Source organism: Lemur catta, chromosome 13 (assembly GCF_020740605.2).
Source record: "Lemur catta isolate mLemCat1 chromosome 13, mLemCat1.pri, whole genome shotgun sequence".
Lineage (NCBI taxonomy): Eukaryota > Metazoa > Chordata > Mammalia > Primates > Lemuridae > Lemur > Lemur catta.
In genome coordinates, this window is record NC_059140.1 from 929,631 (window position 1) to 948,123 (window position 18,493).

General features: G+C 53.2%; 1 protein-coding gene across 1 annotated transcript; it reads left to right on the top strand.

The window, feature by feature from the left end:
• Positions 1-8,301: 8,301 nt before the first annotated feature.
• LYPD8 (LY6/PLAUR domain containing 8) lies at positions 8,302-16,988 on the top strand. The gene is made up of 7 exons (XM_045567468.1): positions 8,302-8,369; positions 8,457-8,648; positions 9,362-9,492; positions 9,887-10,006; positions 12,361-12,528; positions 13,837-13,980; positions 16,650-16,988. Exons 1-7 carry the CDS (start codon positions 8,302-8,304, stop codon positions 16,907-16,909), a joined length of 1,083 nt encoding a protein of 360 aa, XP_045423424.1. The 3' UTR covers positions 16,910-16,988.
• The last annotated feature ends 1,505 nt before the right edge of the window (positions 16,989-18,493 follow it).

Consider the following 18,493-nt stretch of genomic DNA (forward strand, 5'->3'; position numbering starts at 1 on the left):
ATAGAACGTAGGTAAAGCAGTACTTAGAGGGAAATCTATAGCTGTAAATGTCTATATTGAAAAGTAAGAAAGATCACATATCAATAACTTTTCACCTTAGGACATGGGAAAAAGAGTAGCAAAAAAGCAAAGCCCACTTTTTAAAATATGCATTTTTTTTGGAGATAAAATGCATTTGATAGGCATTTTGTCTTTATTCTTCCACTGTGAATATTTCAAGCACATTTGAACCCACGAGATAGTTTTGAAAGGTTTCACGTGACGGCTCCATGCATGGTTCACACAAAGGCCATGTTGTCCAACCTCCAACCTCAAGGGCCATATTTGGACTCTGAAAAGAGATTTGAACTCTGAGGACTGACTGAAGCCTCAAAGGAGTTGATTCTGAAATTAAACTGAATTCTGGATTTATGTCTTTCCTGAGGTATAAACAGGAGACAGACTTTGGTCAAGGTCACATAAACTATAAGAACCAGAAGCAGAAACCAGCCCTTTATTTCATATGCCCTTATTGCCACCAGCATCATAGAGGCCCTTCACAGTTTTATAACTTATTTAATATTTCCTGAAACAACACAATAGTTTCTAAAGGAACATGTTATTTGAATGGGTCATAAAGATACAGGAGGCCTGTCCTTGTACCCATGAGCAAACAGACACAGCCTTGGAAGCAGGATGCGGGACACACCCTCACACTCGCTCTTCATACTTCTTCATTCTAGCCATTGCCTTTATGACAAAGCAAATAAAAGAATAAACTGTATGTTTCAGTGGTTCCCAAGCAAATACTTGGAGCTGCCATAGGGTTTCCAAATTTTATTTTGAGAAGTAAGTATCATTAAAGAAAAAACACAAATGAGAACATACCACCATCTGTCTTCACCATAAGAGTGATTGGAAGGTGACTGTCACACCTCTCTGAAGCGGGTCAGGCTTCCGGGCCTGCCTCTGGACCAAGCACACGCACTTGCTGGAAATGCAGCTCCTGTCATGGCTCTCACAGAGTGGCAGGAGGAGGGAAGGAAGGTTCTGGATGATCATTCTTTCTTCTGGTTCTCTACCTCTCCTTCCTCCCTGCCCCCAATTCTCCTCCCTCTGTCTCCCTCTTTGAGCCCTCCAGTCTTGTCTCTGCTCTCCCGTGTCCCTCCCCAGGAAGACTGCACTGCACCCCAAGGGACACAGAGCCCATCCCTCACTCCCTTTTGGAGCCTCATCAACACTGTCACCTCAGGCTCTGACCAGCTGCTAAGGGAGACTGTCCTATGCCCAGGGTTTCTGGTTGCGAAGGGTGGAAGGAAGCGGGAGGGCAGCTGGACCCACCTCAGACTGCTCAACAGTGGGGACGCCTGCTGATGACATCAGCCATGCCCTAGAAGGCAAAAGTGAGTATTGATAGTCTCAAAACATTGTAATTCAGTCCTACCTCAAGAAGGACTCTTCTTCCCCTCAACATGACTTTGACTTTACTCCACATAGAAACAATGACCTTGGCACAACCACTCAGGGATATTGGACTTATTCCTGAGCCTGGCTCACACACCACACTTTTTTTGGGAATGGTAGAACCAATTTGCCGATTGATTATGTCCCGTTCTACTTCATAGATGAGAGGCCGGGAGTCACCATTCATTTTCCTGCACGTAGGTATTACTAATTTTAAATCACACCATTTTACAGACAAGGAAATTGTGACTCATGGAGAACAGTTAACACACAGCTTGTAAATGGCAATGCAAGGTTCCAAACAAGTCTGGAGTTCTTTGCACGTCATCCAAGCTGCTTGTGAGAAGAACGAGCATAGAATGTTGCAATGAGCTCAGGAGGAAGGGTGTGAATACTGACCTTGTAATTCTTTAGTAAACTGGTAATTCCGCAGTAAACTTTGTTCAGTTCCTTCAGCAATACACGCTCTTCTCCACGACGAGCCTTCTTTCCTCAAGCTGCTGTCCTCTTCCTGCTGCCGTCTCGCCCCTGTCTCTGCCCAGGGCCTGTTAGCCCTCAGGGCCGGCTCCCCTCCACGAGTCTACGAGTCTGCACTGCCTCCCGCCACCACCTGTGCTGTGCTGCCTCTGCTTTTTTGTTTGTTTGTTTCTTTTTTTTTAGCACTTTGAATATGTTAAGCTACCATCATGTCTCACCTTCATTGTTTCTGCTGAGAAGGCAGCAGTTAGCTTTTTGGCGTTCCCCTTTTATTATTTATTTATTTATTTATTTATTTCAGCATATTATGGGGGTACAAAAGTTTAGGTTACGTATGTTGCCCTTGCCCCCACCCCAGTCAGAGCTTCAAGCACGTCCCTCCCCTAGAAGGTGTGCATGGCACTCATTATGTGTGTATACACCATCCCCTCCCCCACCATCTGCCCAACACCCGATCAATGTTATTCCTAAATGTGCTCTTAGGTGATGATCAGTGAAACCAATCTGATGGTAATTACATGTAGTGCTTATTTTTCCATTCTTGGGATACTTCACTTAGTAGAACGGGTTTCAGCTCTATCCAGAACATAAGAGATTCTAAATCCCCATTATTTCTTATAGCTGAGTAGTACTCCATGGTGTACATATACCACATTTTGTTAACCCACTCATGGATTGATGGGCACTTGGGTTGTTTCCACATCCTTGCAATTGTGAATTGTGCTGCTATAAACATTCGGGTGCAGATGTCTTTCTTATAGAATGTCTTTTGTTCTTTCGGGTAGATGCCCACAACACGTCAACTGGCAATTACCTTTGTCTGTTTACTTGCTGTTTTTTAAAATCTTTTCACTTGTTTGCTTGTAGTTGTTGTTATTAGCTTAAAATCACAGGGAGGGCAAGAAACTCATCTGTCTTGTTCAGCTTTGTGCCGGTGCCTGGCATGGAAGCACAAACCCATGTTTGTCGAACAACTAGGAAGAGAGCAGTCATTTCTGGGTGCCCTGTCTGTGTCAGTCACTCTGAAAAATGGGCACTGCTGTCCCTTTGTTTTGTCGGAGATTCCGAGAGCCTAAGTCACAGAGTTAATAGCTGGTGTAAACAGGAGTCCAGCCAGGCCTATCTATTGTTTTATTTTTGTCTTTCTTCACTAGCCTGAGTGAAGATGCGTATTAGTATTATAGCTGTGCAGACAAACTGGCTTTCTAATGCTAGATGCAATAATTCTTCAAATATGCCCTATATTTAGAGACTGGAGTTTTAAGGGAAATGGTTATATTGAAAATTTCCTGAGATGATTAGCTGATTTCATGCTACATCTGTTAACTGCCATGAAGGAAGCCCAGCTAAACTGTCAGTGATTGAGTTTGTGAGAATAGCAAAATTTCCTTGAGCCAAATTTGTAATACTCTATACACTGTGCGAACAACATAAGCTTTCTCTCTTAATCTTTTTGGTATCAAATTGCTTTATTTGAAGGAGTGGTATAAATGAAGGAACGTAAGTTGATGTTTTTTTCTGGTACAACTTACAGAAAACGTGGACATAACCCTAGCATCTTTCAATCTTTACAACAAATTAGGTATCGTAGCTGCCACTTCCTCTCAGGTGAGGGAACTGAGACTCCGTGTGTGACCTTCCAAGCTCACACAGTTGGGAGGTGGCAGAAGTGCACTCTGAGGCTGGGGACTCACCGTAGGCCACTGCCCTGCACCGTCGTGAGTGCCCCGCTAGGCTGTGATGTCACCGGGGAGCTCATGGAGCCGTAGCAGCAATGGCGGTAGCCACTGGTTCTGAAGGTTTGTGTGATGGCATAGCTGCGTGCTGAATGTCTGCACGTGTGATTCTCTTAGTTCTCAGAACAACTTGCAGGTGGGTGGTGGTGTTTTCCCCATTTGAAAGATGGAGAACTGAAGCCTCAGGAGGATCTTCCTCTTACACGAGGGCACGGCCATTGGGAAGTGTGTCATTCAGGCCACGTACATTTCCTATGCAAGGTGACTGAAGGGCAGGGAAGTTGGAGGCAGTAATTTCATTATTTTGTGTATTCTCACATTTCCAAGCTGGAGGAATAAGCCAGTCGATGAAAGTCCCCAGGAGCTAACACAGAGCAGGTGGACGCGCACCACAGGCCCTTTGCTGAGCTCTTGGCGTGGCCCTGCTGGGGACGGCACTGCTGCCCTGCCTTCTCTGCCTGACCACACACACCTCTCGTGTTCATTCCAAACGCCATGGGCTCCTCTGGAAACTCGCCTCCAGGCTCTGCTGGTGGTAGAGGGACCCGGGGAGAAGCCCATGTCCCACAGTGGGACCAGGTTTGTACCCCAGACGGCTTTCTGGGACTCAGCTGAGCTCCAGGCTCTCCTTGGCCAAGCTTGTTGTAAGGATAAGGAGCCTGTCGTCATCTGAAAGGACAATGGAACCAGGGTGCCTGAGGTGTCCCGGTGCCCCTTAGCTTGGGCATGGCAGTCGGGCTGCTTGCAGAGACTCAGCGTCTCCCGGGTCTCCAGCCTGCCTGGCTAGTCAGGAGTGGGGTCTGCTATGAGGGTGTCCTCAGAATGTGTAGCAACACCTCGTGGCTGATCCCGGCCTGTGGACCCCAACAACACCTCGTGGCTGATCCCGGCCCGTGGACCCCAACAATACCTCGTGGCTGATCCCGGCCCGTGGACCCCATCCTGATGACAGGTGTCTGAAGGCCTAGAGGGAAGGCTTCTCTGGGCCTCAGTTTCCTCGGCTGTCAAGAGAGACAGTGATACCTATCTGCACGCTGTGCGGGGCCTCAGGAGGGAGGGGCCGGGGCTGTGAGCAGCCCCGTAGACCCGCACGCATGGGTGGTGCAGGGCTGCCGTGTCTTCAGCGTCTCTGCTGACGGTGGCCCTATCAAGGCCACAGGCGCTAGTCACTCCCCAGGGTCAGACGCCCCAGGACACTATCGACAGGTGGCTCTGGGAAAGCACAGTGGAAGGCTGTGGGGACTCCCGGCGTAGAGAGCTAATCAGCAGTGTTTCCTCGGGCCTGATGTTCCCATCTCACAGACAAGCAGCTCGGGCCCAGGGAGAGGGGTTATTGAGTGACTTAAGTGATGTGAGTGAGGGACAAAGTCTGGATTCAGACTCATACCTTCCCATTCACCTTTGGTCCACTTGCCTGGGTGTCTGGTGCCTGCTGAGAGGAATTAGCACTGACGAGGCCGGCTCTGCTGCTTCAGTCCTCAGCCTGGCACCAGGGCCGACTCCGGGCAGCTATCTCGAAGGCAGCCCCCACTGCACCCCGCTCCTGTGCCCAGCTCCCCTGCCCCCTGCGTCCTGACAGGTGGCTAGAGCCCAGGTGACTGACCAGTGCGTGGTGCAAAGCAACGGGATTCTGCAAGGGAGGAGGGCTTTTGTCTAGAAAGCCTGGTGGCAAGCAGCCTGCGGGCGGATGGGGGGAGAGGAGAAAACGAGGTGGCCAGAACCTCTGCTTGTAAAAATGACTCATTTCTTGCCCTTTCCATGAGACTGCTCCCTGCCCCCCAGGATGGAACCTGCACCTCCCAGGACGGCTGACGCCCACCCCGCCCCGTGTGTCTGTGTCAGAGCAGTCACCGCGTTCTAACCTGCCCTGCAATTTGCTTACATGTCACACTTATGCATGTTGTCTGTGTCCCTCTCTAGAGTCCCTCCAGGAGGGCAAGGTCTTTGTCTTTTTGCTCACAGGGGCCTCCCAAATGCCTACAGCAGGCCTAACATATGGAGGGTGCTCAAAAAATGTTTGTCCAATGAATACATGAGTTTAGGGAAAAGAGAGCAGAGCCAAAGGCTGGGGTAGCAAATGGCCAAGGGTATTTTCGAGAGAGGGGACCCCAAGGTTGACACGCAGGCCGTGGGTGTGAGTGTGATGTGTACCCTCAGCCCCGCGTCCTCGGCCGGGTTGCTCCCCAGTCCCACGTGTGCATGAGAGAGAGAGGTGGTGGGACAGAGAAGGATGAGGAGGGGGGACTGAAGGCCACACTCCAAGCCAGGAGCACCCACAGCACAGTGTGAAGAGCCTGAGGGGCCTCGGTTGACCTAGCCTGGGCTCCTGCCCAGCGGCGGCCCAGACCGCGGAGGAAGAGGGTCTGGAGCGAGGGGCCGGCGGCGCCCTGCTGCGGGCGGGCGCGGTGTGCGGGGCGCGGGGCGCGGGGCGTGCGGCGGCCGGCGGCGCTCACGAGCCCTCTTCTCGCGCTGCGGCTGCACAGTGGGTTCACACTCGCCTGGCTGGAGGACCCGGAGACTCAGTGAGGTGTAGACACTTGTCCCAGGGGGCCGAGCGCCGTCCCCGAGGTCACCGGCCCCGCGTGGCCTGTGAGTCCCCAGCTCCGACTGCCCAGCGGTGAGTCCAGGGGGGCGTCTGAGCCTGAGTCTGCTCTGTAAGTGGCGGTGACCACGGTGACTGATTCACCAGGTGGGGTAAGGCGACGTCTGTCATTACCGGCTCCTGGAGTTGATTCCGTGGCCGCAGCCGACGCTGGAAGGTACCTTGCTCGCGGGGACGCTGCTCGCGGCGTTCGCCCAAGTCGCTCCCGATTCCTGGAGGCCTCGGAGAGGACGGCAGCTGTGCGGCCGCCGAAGGGTTAAGCCGCCTGCAGCCCCGTGGGTGGGCAGGGCACGGTTTGACAGCCAGAGGCGTTGGCTGGCGTCACCCAGAGGTCCCTCCCAGAAGGCAGCGGCCAGCTGCTATATAAGGCCTCTCGGACACCTGCCCCCGCCTCTGCGGGACCCGCCTTCTGCACGACACTCTCCTGCCACATCCAGAAGGTGAGGGGGCAGCAAGGCTGGGACAAGCTGAGGCGAGAAGGAGGACATTCAGGGCCAGCTCAGCTCCTGCACTGGCGGGGCCCCAAGCCGTCGCCTGGCTCGGGCTCCCTCAGCACCGCCGGCTGCGGTCCCTGGCCCGGGAGACAGGCCAGAGAGCAGCAGGGTGTGGGCCGGGGCCGGGCGTCTCCTTTTGACATGTGCAGTTCTCTGTGTCGTCTGTGTGTGCATCCGTGTTGCGTGTCGTTCTGGGTGTGCTGGCTTTCGCCCGGTGTGATACTGTGTCCTCACAGCTTCTCTGGCCCCTGGCCTCCCTGTGTGTCAGATGACAGCAATTGTGCTAGGACCCTGCCAGGCTGTTGAAAAGATTCAACAATAGAACTTTGCAAGTGGGAAGAACTTCCCAAAGGGGTATATAGATGCTATTTCTTTTTATGTCATGTATGGGGAACCCCCGCCTCAAACCCCTATTCCCTTTTACCAGCAGAGGTGGCGAGCAGGGCCCTGGGTCCTGCTATGGGGTCACCTTTAGGCTCTGTTTCTCTGCTGTGTGCTCCTGGGCCAGATCCTGACCTCTCTGGGCCTCTGTCACTTCTCTCTGAAAGTGAGGCTCGTCCCCAGCCTGCACCGGAGGGCTGGGGCAACCTGTGCACTTGAGGGGTCGCCACGCTCTTTCCCGCTTTTCTTCCCCCTTCACAGTAACACGGCTGGGGGGCCGTTCCCAGGAGGCTCGACCCCTGAAACTCTCTCTGCGCTGAGAAGAAAAGGGTCTGGAGCGGTGACCAGGCATGTCTGCTACCAGCCCCAAACCAGACACGCTTTATTTTTCCGCTTAGATCTCTAAATCGTGGGGCCGTTGGGATAATATATGGGCCGTTTCGCCCGGTGGTTGGTTTCTCTTCCTTTTCACCAATGCCTGGTGCGCACACCGCGTGTCGCAGGAGTGGGTACGGCATGTGGTGTTTGAGGTGCATGGTGTGTGTGTGTGGTGTGGCATGCGCACATAGTGTGTGGGCTGTGTGGAGTGTGTGGTGTGTGCAGGGTTCATAGTGTGTGTGTGTGTGTGTGACGTGGGCTGTGTGTGTGCATGTGTGCATGTGTGCGTGTGTGTGTGTGTGTGTGTGTGGTGAGGTGGGCTGTGTATGCATGTGCGTGCATGTGTGTGTGTGTGCATATGTGTGTGCATGCATGTGTGTGTGTGTGGGTGAGGCAGGCTGTGTATGCATGTGTGTGCATGTGTGTGTGTGTGTGTGTGTGTGTGGTGAGGCAGGCTGTGTATGCATGTGCGTGCATGTGTGTGTGCATGCATGCATGCGTGTGTGTGTGTGTGTGTGTGTGTGTGTGTGTGTGGTGAGGTGGGCAGAGGGGCTGCAGCTTCTGGGTGAAGGCAGGTCTGCCTTGGGAAGTAGTAGCTGTTACGGTGCAACTAGGCTTTGGAGCCGGAAGAGCCCAGAGCAGAGTTCTGGTTGTGGCGTTACAAGCTGGGTGTGCTTTGGCAACTTTTATTATCTCTCCAGGTGGCAATTTTCTCACCTGTGGAGTGGGGCCAACAGCCTTTATTAAAGCAGTATTGTCAGGCGGGACTGTCTGCAATGATGAAAAGATTATGCACCTGCACTGGCCAATACAGCAGCCACTAGCCACATGTGACTATGCACACTTGGAACATGGCCAGTGAGACTAAGAAACAGAATGTTTCGTTTTATTGAACTTCAATAAATTTAACCACAGCCCGGTGTGAGCTGTGGCCACCATTTATAGGGTAAATGAAATGATGATTAAGAAAGCTCAGTGCAGAGCCAGACACCTGCCCTCTGTGCTGGCCCATCGCCACGAAGGCAAGCTGAAATTCTGGGAGCTCTGGTTTAGGATCCTAATGAATATAACTAAACCACTGCAGTCCTCAAAGGTCAGACAGTTTGCGGGCAAGGACCAGGAGGCAGAGGGAGACTGGTAACGCGCTGGTCAGACAGGCACGGGGCCTCGGATTCAGTGTTGCAGGTTGAGGCGTCCAGCCCAGGACTCTGGGAGCTGTCATCTGCTGGAAGGCGGTGTGTCGTGGTGGGCCCTGGGGCCTTGGCCAAACCCCAGCTCTAGCATCTCCCAGGAACAAGACCTTGACTTTGAGTGTACTAATTAACCCTTCAAGGGCTTGATTTCCTTTGTGATGTTTAACCGTAGCACCTATTTGCTAGGGCAGGTGAATGATGTAAATTAGTGTCTGTAAAGCGCTGAGACCAGAGCAAATGCTCAACAGGTGTCTGCCTGCTGCAGCGGCAGCAGACGTGAGTGCAGTGAGATGCCAGCTAGAGGATGGGCACTGGGCCCTGGGAGGGGAGAGGCAGGCAGGGACCCCAGCCCAGCTCTTTTCTCTTGGACCTCATCTGCCATGGAACTGGAACTTAGTCTGCCTGCCCATTTTGCACCAGAAGTGGCTCCACAGGAAATGCCCCGACTGTTTCGTGCCTTTGTGGAGATGCTTCCACAGGCGTTTGACACTAGGGAAGCTCGGACCTTGGCTAGGGTGGTGGAATCTGTGTCACAGCTGAGTGCTCCCAGCTAGGACCCTGACTCTTTCTGTCACAAGGATGGACTGAGTACTAGGGTAGCTGTAGTATACAGGCAGCCCTTCAACGCCCAGGACAGGCTTCCTTGTGTCTCTTTAGGCAGCAGGCTCTGTGGTTCCCGTCCTTCGGAAAAGTCAGCGCCTGGGCCATGAAGGGCATCCTTGCTGCAGCTGTCACCGTCGCAGTCACTGTTGCAACTATCATCGGCACGCTCACCGTTGCACCTGTAGGTGAGAGAAGCTGTGGCCCCCTTTGGAGCTGAAGACCCTTGTCTCCATCCCACCGCAGCCCTCTGCTCTGAGAGCCCTGGGGCCTCTCATGCGGCCTCTGCTGTTAACCTGCGGGTGGGGTGGGGAGGGGTGAGACCCGTCGTGCAGCTGCCTTCAGTGGCCCCTCTGTGTTGCTGGTCAAGGGTGGTCTTCCCACTGGGGAAGGTGAACAGCAGGGAGAAACTAACGGGGGGGGGCGGGGCTCCATCTCATAGCACCAATTTGGGAGCTCCCTGGAGGGCAGGGATGCCATTCCGTCTAGGTCTTGCCGCCAGGCGGGTGCGGTACTTGCCCCGAGTCCACTCTGTAAATGTCTGCAGAATGTTAACCTAAGTTGGACGTCATGTCTCCCTAGAATCCCTCAGCTGCGCGCAGTGTCAGTCATGGGACAACTCCTGTGTCAACGTTTCTGCCTCTGAGTGTCCCACAGACGCCAACAACAGCTGTATCAGCTCCACAGCCAGCTCCTCTCTAGGTGAGCCTGGTTGCGCGGAGCACCCTCAGCCTGGGGCTCGCCCTGGGCGGGCGCTGCAGAGGGTGGCGGGGCCGCGCAAGCAGAGGGGGCTCCGGGAGAAGCAGTGCGTGGCCGCGACAAGCAGAAGTCCGGCCAGAACACAAGGACAGAGCCAGGCACGCACACAGGCCCTCGCGGTGCCGTGGCCACTGCCGGCCTTGACCGGAGCCTGGTGGCGGACAGACGCGCGTCAGAGGGCGCGGCGGGGCGGCGGGCGGGGCCGCGGGCGCGCGCCCTCCCCTGGTCCGGCTCTGTGTCCCCCCGCAGTTTCCTGCCCCTTCCGGGTGGGACGCACTGTCGTTGGCGACGTCCCCGCGGGCGTTGCGATGCAACCTCGACTGCAGCCTCGCTCTCGGAGCTCCTAGATTTCTTCTTATTTTTTCTGACGGTCACGTTCAAACATGCGCAAAAGCAGGAAGAAGAGTGTGACGCTCTGCCGTGCAACCACTGCCCCGTGCTGGCGATTGTCAGCGTCCTGCTCTGTTTTTGGCCATGTTATCTTGAAGTAGTTATATATATGTGTATATAATCGTACTATATATGTGTGTATCATGCCATTTGTCATTTTCCTCATAAATATTTTACTATTCATCTCTGATAAGAAAAAAAATTTGGGGGGGGCAGGGCTCCGAGGCTCACGCCCGTAGTCCCAACACTCTGGGAGGCTGAGGCAGGAGGATCACTTGAGCCCAGGAGTTGGAGGTTGCAGTGAGCTATGACGACGCCACGACACTCTAGCCCTGGGCGGCAGAGTGAGACTCTGCCTCAAAAAAATTTTTTTTAGTTAACTATCATACTGCTAAGGTTTGATGGTTCCCTCCAAAACTTAATGTTGAAATTTAATTGCTGCTGTGATGGTGTTAAGAGGGGACCATTAAGAGGTGATCAGGCCATGAGGCGCCGCCCTTAAGAATGGGCTAGCACGGCTACTGTGCTGGCAGGGCCCTGGTGCGCGAGTCCAGCCCCTCTTGTCCTCGCTCACTCTCGCCCTCTCTTGCCCCTCAGCCATGGGGTAATGGGGCAAGAAGGCCCTCACCAGAGGCTGGCACTTTGATTTTGCACTTCTCAGCCTCCAGAACTGCAAGAAATAAACGTCTTTCTTTCTCTCTCTCTCTCTTTTTTTTTTTTTTTGAGACAGAGTCTCTACTCTGTTGCCCAAGGGCTAATTTTCCCATTTTTAGTAGAGACGGGGTCTCGCTCTTGCTCAGGCTGGTCTCGAACTCCTGAGCCCAAGTGATTCTCCCACCTCGGCCTCCCAGAGTGCTGGGATCACAGTCGTGAGTCGCCGCTCCCGGCCAGTTTCTTTTCTTTATAAATTACCCAGCCTATGATATTCTGTTATAGCACCACAAAGTGGACCAAGACGCATACTATTATTATCCTACCTAAGAAAATTAACTTTAATTCTGTAATTTCTTCTAATACCCAGGCCATCTTAAAAATTTCTCAATTGTTTCAAAGATGTCAGGGCACAGTTGATGTTTTGGGTTTAGGATCTAAATAAACTCCCCAGATGCATTTTTCTGTTAGGTCTGTCAGGTCCAATTTGTCTGATAACAGCTCGAGACACCTTCTATGTTGGGTCCCGCCGATCTGTCGGAGAGACGGGCGGTCTGTCCCGCGGCGGCCCACACTCCGGCTGTCCTCGACTGTCCCCTGCGCTGTCATCGGACCGCGCCCCGCTCCTGGGATTGCCTGCACACTGCGCCGGCGAGGCCAGCCCCGCTGTCCTCAGCGATGGACGGTCCGCACCCACGCCGTCCTGTCCCGCAGTCACGTGTGGCTACTGAGCACTTGAAATGTGGCTAGTATGACTAAGGAGCTTAATTTTAAGTTTCGTTTAATTATGATTAATCAGATTCACACTTAAATATGCACGTGTAGCTAGTGGCTGCCATTTCGGCTAGCTTGGGCTGGAAGCTTGGCTGGATTCAGGCTCAATGTTCGGGCAGAGACGCGCAACCGGTGCGGCGGCTGTCGCGCTGCCCGTGAGGCCCATCGTGTGCGCGCGACTGTTTTTGGAGACGTTAAGGCTGGTGGACGGGCTCAGGGGCTGTCAGCCGGAGCCACCCACTCCCAGGCTCCCCCCAGCCTTCTGCCTGCGTTTAACCTGTGTCTCTGAAAGTCTCGGCTGAAAGAAGGGTCACTTGCTGGAGAAGAATTTTTCTTTTTTCGAGAAAGTCTCTCCAGTGTCTCCTAGACCGCGCGGAACCGAGGCTGCGCTTCCTGCCTCTGCGTGAAGCGGCTGCTGTGCAGCGCCCGGCCCCCCGCAGCCCGCCCCGCCAGGGCCTGACAGCCTGCTTGCCTTTGTGTAGGGGCCACCTTAAGCTTGTACCAGGACATGTCCTGCTCTGCGGAGAACTGCAGTGAGGAGACAAGCACAGTTACCGCCTTCGCCGTCTACGTGTCCGACAACCAAAGCTTCTATTTTGCAAGCCAGTGCTGCCAAGAAGGGGAGTGCAACGGCACCGCCGAGGACCTGGGTGGGTGCTGGCATGCGGGTGCCCTTCCTGGGTCCTCCCACCCCTGCCCCTTCCTCTTCCACCTGCGCTTCTGTCTTTAGGTGGGCATCTCAAGTCCAGGCCCTCAGTGTGCATCTGGGCACGGTAACGTCCAACTCACAGCGTCATGTGCGAGACAGAGGGCCAGGCCAGCACTCCCGCCATGCCCTGCCTCTTCCTTAGCGAAGGCAGATGTCCCCGGCGCTCCAGAGTGTGAGGGGCAGTCGCTGCTCCTCAGTCCTCAAACCGGGTGATCTCAGGCCCTCTGTTAAGACTCCAAGTCTTAAAAACTATTGAGGATCCCCAAGAACTTTTGTGTATGTGGACTCTATCAATATTTATTGTTTTAGACATTAAAGCTAAGAAAATTTAGAAATCTTAATTAGTTCACTCAAAATGACAAAAATAAGCACACTAAATGTTAACATTTTTGCATAGAAGTAACTGTATTTTCCAAAACAAAAATAATTATTTAGTGAGAGGAGTGGCATTGCTATCATATATTTTTACAAAGCTCTTTAGCTGCTGGCTTAACAGTGGGGCTCTCACATTGCTCGTGCATTTTGTCTGCCGCCATCCTGCTGCACACCCGCCTCTGGACAACTCCACTGTAGGCTCGTGACAGAAAGAGAGTGAAAGAGGCAAACAACATCTTGGTATTAAGAACATTATTCTGACCCTATGGACTCTCTGAAAGGGTCTCAGGGACTCAGGGGTTCCTGGACCACAGTTTGAGAACTGCTGATCTAGACCAAAGCTCTCTTTTTGAAGAAGAGAAAATGTGGCCAAAAAGGCAAAGTTTGTTGGCCATGGTCCTAAAGCACAGTTAATTAAGAGCAGAGCTAGGTCTCAATATAATTTTTTCCCTCCGAGTTGCGATGTTAAATAGTGACTGGGCTCATTTGTTCAGAGCAGGATTTAGTGACAGTCACACCCTGTTGGCTAATGTTCGGAATAGCTGGCTGACGTTGATGCCAACTGCAGGTTGGTTTTAGCTTGAAATCTTACCTCTCTCTCTCAGTCTATACCCAACACGCTTACGGATCACAGTTCTTGAAAACTGGCTGGTCTGTAAGGGCCCTCCAGTATATAATAGATCTCAGGGTCGTGGGTAGTAAACATTTGGGGGACATAGTGTCTTCAAGGCAGGATCTGAGATCCCAGAGATGCAGCTGCTCCCTTCTCAGGATCCCTCTGATGGCTTCTTTGCTTGCCTTGTCCCTTGCCCGAGGGCGGTACTGTGTTCTGTGTGATGACATTGTGCTGAGTAACGATTCTTACTCTATCCAGGCCCTCGGCAGGGAAACGCCACCAGCAACATAGAGTGCGCTGCTTGTTCCGGGCCCAGCGAGACTTCCTGTGCCGAGAACGCCCACGTCCACAGATGTTATGAAGGAGAACAGTGTGTCTCTCTAGTTGCAGCATTTAAGAATGGTATGTCTTGGAGTTCCAATTCCTTTATGGGACTTGAGTTGAAAACATGTCAAGCCTTGGGCCATAAGTTCTGGGTTAACACAGAAGGGCAGGGGGAGGGTGGCGGGACAAGGCGGGTAAGGGCCAGAATGCCTTTGAAATAGAGGCCATTAGCACAGCCTTGAGCTGGTTGTTATTTCTGCCTTCTCAGTGCAGAGCCGTCTTGCGGGCTGTGCTCCACTGGAACCCTAGTCCCCTGTGGCTTGTAATCAAGCCTCGCCTGACCTTACTTCTTCATCGGGTGCCAGCCCTGTGCAGGCGTCAGGGGAGTGAGACTTTTTATTCCTTTTATACCTGTACTCTTCTTCTCAGTCACTCACTGGGAGGTGCTGGCTTATGGGAGCTTGGGCAAAAGAGCCCAGTTGGGCTTTGAAGTGTAACCAATTGTCCTTTGCTAGGAAAGCAATTCGATATTAACCATTAAAAAATACAAATTTCTAACATTTGCCTGAATAGTTAAAGAATAATACATTTATTAGTTAGGGTAAGTTAATCACTGCTAAAGAACAACCTCCAAAATCCTATGGCTCCAGACAGTAGATGTTTATTTCTTGCTCACGGAGTAATTCACTGTGCATTCCAGAGCACGGCTCCGCCGTCTTGCAGCTCTGGGCCGCTCACCCAGGACGGGCAGCCTCTGCTGCACTCACGTCCCCCTGCAGCGGGGGCACACGTGGAGGAAGGCAGGAAGGTTTTGCAGGTTATGCCTGGAAGTGACATTCTGTGGGCCGGACCCGGTGCTGCAGCCACCCTGGCCTGCAAGGGAGGCTGGCAAGTGCAGAGCAGTGGTGGCCCAGAAGGAAAGAGAGGCATGAAGCCAAAATGAACGACAGTCTTTCTCTGCCAAAATATGCCTCAGAATAATAAGAGTGTAAGGGCCCCAACACCCAGGTACAATTTGATTTCAGTTTTTGTGAAATGTCAATTATAGTATCAGAAATCAATGCTTAACTGTAATCACGGATTTTTCAGTGGGGCCAAGCACCACGCTTATCCTGAACTTCTTTTTACTTTTTTTAAAAATGAACCTTATTTTTTAGAGCAGTTTTAGATTCACAGCAAAATCAAGAAGGCGCAGAGAGTTCCCAGCTGCCCGCCCCCACACTCAATCTGCCCCGCGTCGAGACCTGGCAGGGAGGGTGGCTGCTGCCGTGGGACCGCACTGGCGGCGTGAGCGCCCGCGTCGCGGCCTGCGTCGGGGCTCACTCTGGGCGTCGCGCAGCCGGCATTCGGACAAATGTCTAGGGGCACGTATCCGCCCCTGCGGTGGCCTCATACAGCGAGTTTGCGCTGCCCTAAACTCCTCCGTGCCCCCGCCTGCTCGCCGTTCTCTGCCCCAGCCCCTGGCAAGCCCGACCCACCCGGCCCTGCCTCCGTAGCTGGCATTTCCACGCCGCCCTATCGCCGGGAAGACGCGCGTGGTCCTTTCACAACGGCTTCTTTCCCTTAGTAATAAACATTCAAGGCTCCTTTTACTTTTAAGACTTCTGGGATGTCTATGCTGCCGTTATTTTGGTTCTAAAGCTGTGTACTAGGAAAACGGCATCAGAAGGACCTCTCCTCTCTGCTCACCTGTTCCCAGGTGTCTTCCGGTGTAAAGGATGAGTTTTCCCCCCATAGGGTTTGACTTAAGCTGAAAGCGAGACAGATTGAAGCCATCATCAGTGTCAGATTTTTCTTGTCTTTGCCTACGATCGTTTTTTTTTAATACTGTAGAGATGCGCCAAGCAACACATCGCCCCATTCACTCTGACTCCAGCGTCAGCACCAACACTTGCTGTAAAACAGCAGGGACTTGCTTTCTTTTCTGGGATTTGGAGGTTTCTCACTCCTTTTCAGAGCAAGTTTAGAGTGAGCTTTGAACTCAAATGGCAGCCCTGCCTCTGACAAGTGTCACGTGGAGTCACTTCTCCTCTGGGAGCCGCTTGTCCTCTGCGAGCTGCCTGTCTCCCGGGACTGTCTGACCTGTCACCAACAGAGCAATAGGGCCCCACAGTAAAGCTCAGGAAAAGGTAGCTGCTGGCATAACCACAGCTTCTTTGCAAATGCCCTAGGCCTTTTTCTAGAAAGGCTGCAACTCAAAACACGCTACAGCACAACAGAACCTGGGTGAAGGGCGGAGACACACACCGTCCCGCCACAGCCTCTCTGGCTGCCTCGCCTCTTGTCAGGCGGGGAGAACCGGGGCCAGAGAGGAGTGGGACTGAAAGCCCAGCCTGGAAGGTGAGGGGCCAGTCCAGGGCCGGGCCTCCTCCTGGACGGGGAGCAGAGCTGCCTGCTGAACCTGTCCCTGGCTTCTCCAACGGCCAGCGGCGCGGGAACGCAGCAGGTGCGAGCCCGAGGGCCAGCGCCCGCCCTCCCTTTCGAGCTCGGGCTCGCGATGCACCTCCTGGGGCGCCGGGTTCCTTGGGGTGTGGGTGGAGGAGGCGGACTGGGCCCCGGGCGCCATGTCCCGCTGCCATTACTGTTTGGAGTTCCTGGCCCCGGGCTCCTTCCTCCCGTGCGGTGTCAGAGCCCACCAACTCCTGCGGTCGCCGAGCTGCGGTGCTGCGGGCGAGGAGCAGGAGCAGGCGGGGGTGGAGGGTGAAGGGCGGCTTGGAGTCCTCACTGTGTCCCCTTTGCGTTCACAGAAACGGCGTCTGAGCTTCTCGTGCTGAAAGGCTGTTCAAACATCAGTGACTCCACCTGTCAGTTCTTGTCTGCTGAAAACAAGACAGTCGGAAGCGTCATCTTCCAAAACTTTGAGTGTTTCAACTTCTCCACCACTCTGCCCACCACAGTACCCACCACTCTGCCCACCACTCTGTCCACCACTACTGGCACGGGCTCCAAAGCCTCCCTCGCCTCCTTAGCCCTTGCCAGCCTCCTCCTGCTGGGTCTGCTGCTCTGAGGTTCCCATGGTGCCGCCGCCCCTGCTGTCCCCACCCCTCCCCCTCTACCTGCTCAGGGAGCGGGAGTCTCAGGGCCCCCAGGCCATGCCGCAGCTGCCTTGTTCTCCGTTATTAAAGCGTTGGTTCTCTCGCTGGCCCAGTTGTCCTGTTACCTTGGGGGTCGGGATTCCTTTCAGTCCCTGTCCAGCACCGCCCCCGCCCCCGCCCCCACTGCCGCGCTGCAGTTTGTCTCTGGGCTCTGAAGACATCCCTGCTTCCGGCTCATCTTGATTCTGAAAAGCTGACCCTTTGGCCTCGGGCATCTTCTGCTTTCAGCCCCGCATCTCTGGGGACCGACACGACGCCCCCACACACGGGGAATACCCCAGTGGCAACCCAGAAGCTTCTTCGGTCTTGGCCAGAATCTGGCTGGTCACAATTGTCCTGGTTGTGGTCAGAGGCTCTCAGTGAGTGAAGAAGCAAGAACGTCATCTCAGAGTCCCATCACCACGGGGGTCCAAGGAGGGTGCGGAGAAGCTGCTGAAGACCAGCGTCCTCCCACTGCCGAACTCCCCCAGGCAGGGGCATGATCGAGCCACTGGCACCAGCAGACCTGAGGAGGTTTCCCCGCAGCCCTGTGCACAGTGGGACGTGGCTACTGAGCCCTAGTCCCTCCGTTCTGAGAACTTACACTCAGACACAGAGTTGTTGACCCCGTGTCAAATACCCAGGGAGCAAGAAAGCCGTTGAGTCCCAATGTGCACAGAGGTCTAGGTTGGCTCAGCAAGGTGGGCCTTGGGCTGGACTTGGAAGAATGGGGTTTGCTGTGGTAATTTCAAAGGTGTCAACTGATGTAGGTCCGTACCATCCAGGATTGCTGATAATGCGTCAGGAGCAAAGCCAACATAAAGGCCACCTCATTACCACGTTCACTCTTACTTATTTATTTTAGCTTTTTATTTCGAAATGGAATTCTAGACTTACGGAAAAGTTGCAAAAATAGTACAGAGAATTCCAGTGTCCTCCTCACCCAGCTCCTCCTCATGCTCACATCCTGCACAATCACAACACGGTCACTGAAATGAGCCTTGAAAAAAATATCATTAACTGATGACCTCATTGGCTTTTCACCAATTTTTACTGATGTCCTTTTTCTGGTCCAGGATCCAAGTCTTTGCATCTAATTATCATGTGTCCTCAGTCTCCTTCAATCTGTCACAGTTCTGGAATCGATCTTTCAAGAACTTGATAATTAATAATGGCGGGTTATTTTGTAAAATATGTCTCAATTTGAGCTTGTCTGAAGTTTTCTCATGACAAGATTGAGGTCATGCATTTCTGGCAAGAATATAACAGCAATGACGCGCTCTTCTTCAGTGCATCTTACCAGGTGGCACGCACCATGTTATTGGTGATGTTGAACTTGGTTATGGTTGGTATCTACCAGCTTTCTCCTCTGTACAGTTACTATTACTTTTTAATCTCTCTCTCTCTCTTTTTTTTTTTATTTAGAGACAGGGTCTTGCTGTGTTGCCCAGGCTGGAGTACAGTGGCGTGATCATAGCTCACTGCAGCCTCAAACTCCTGGGCTTAGGCGATCCTCT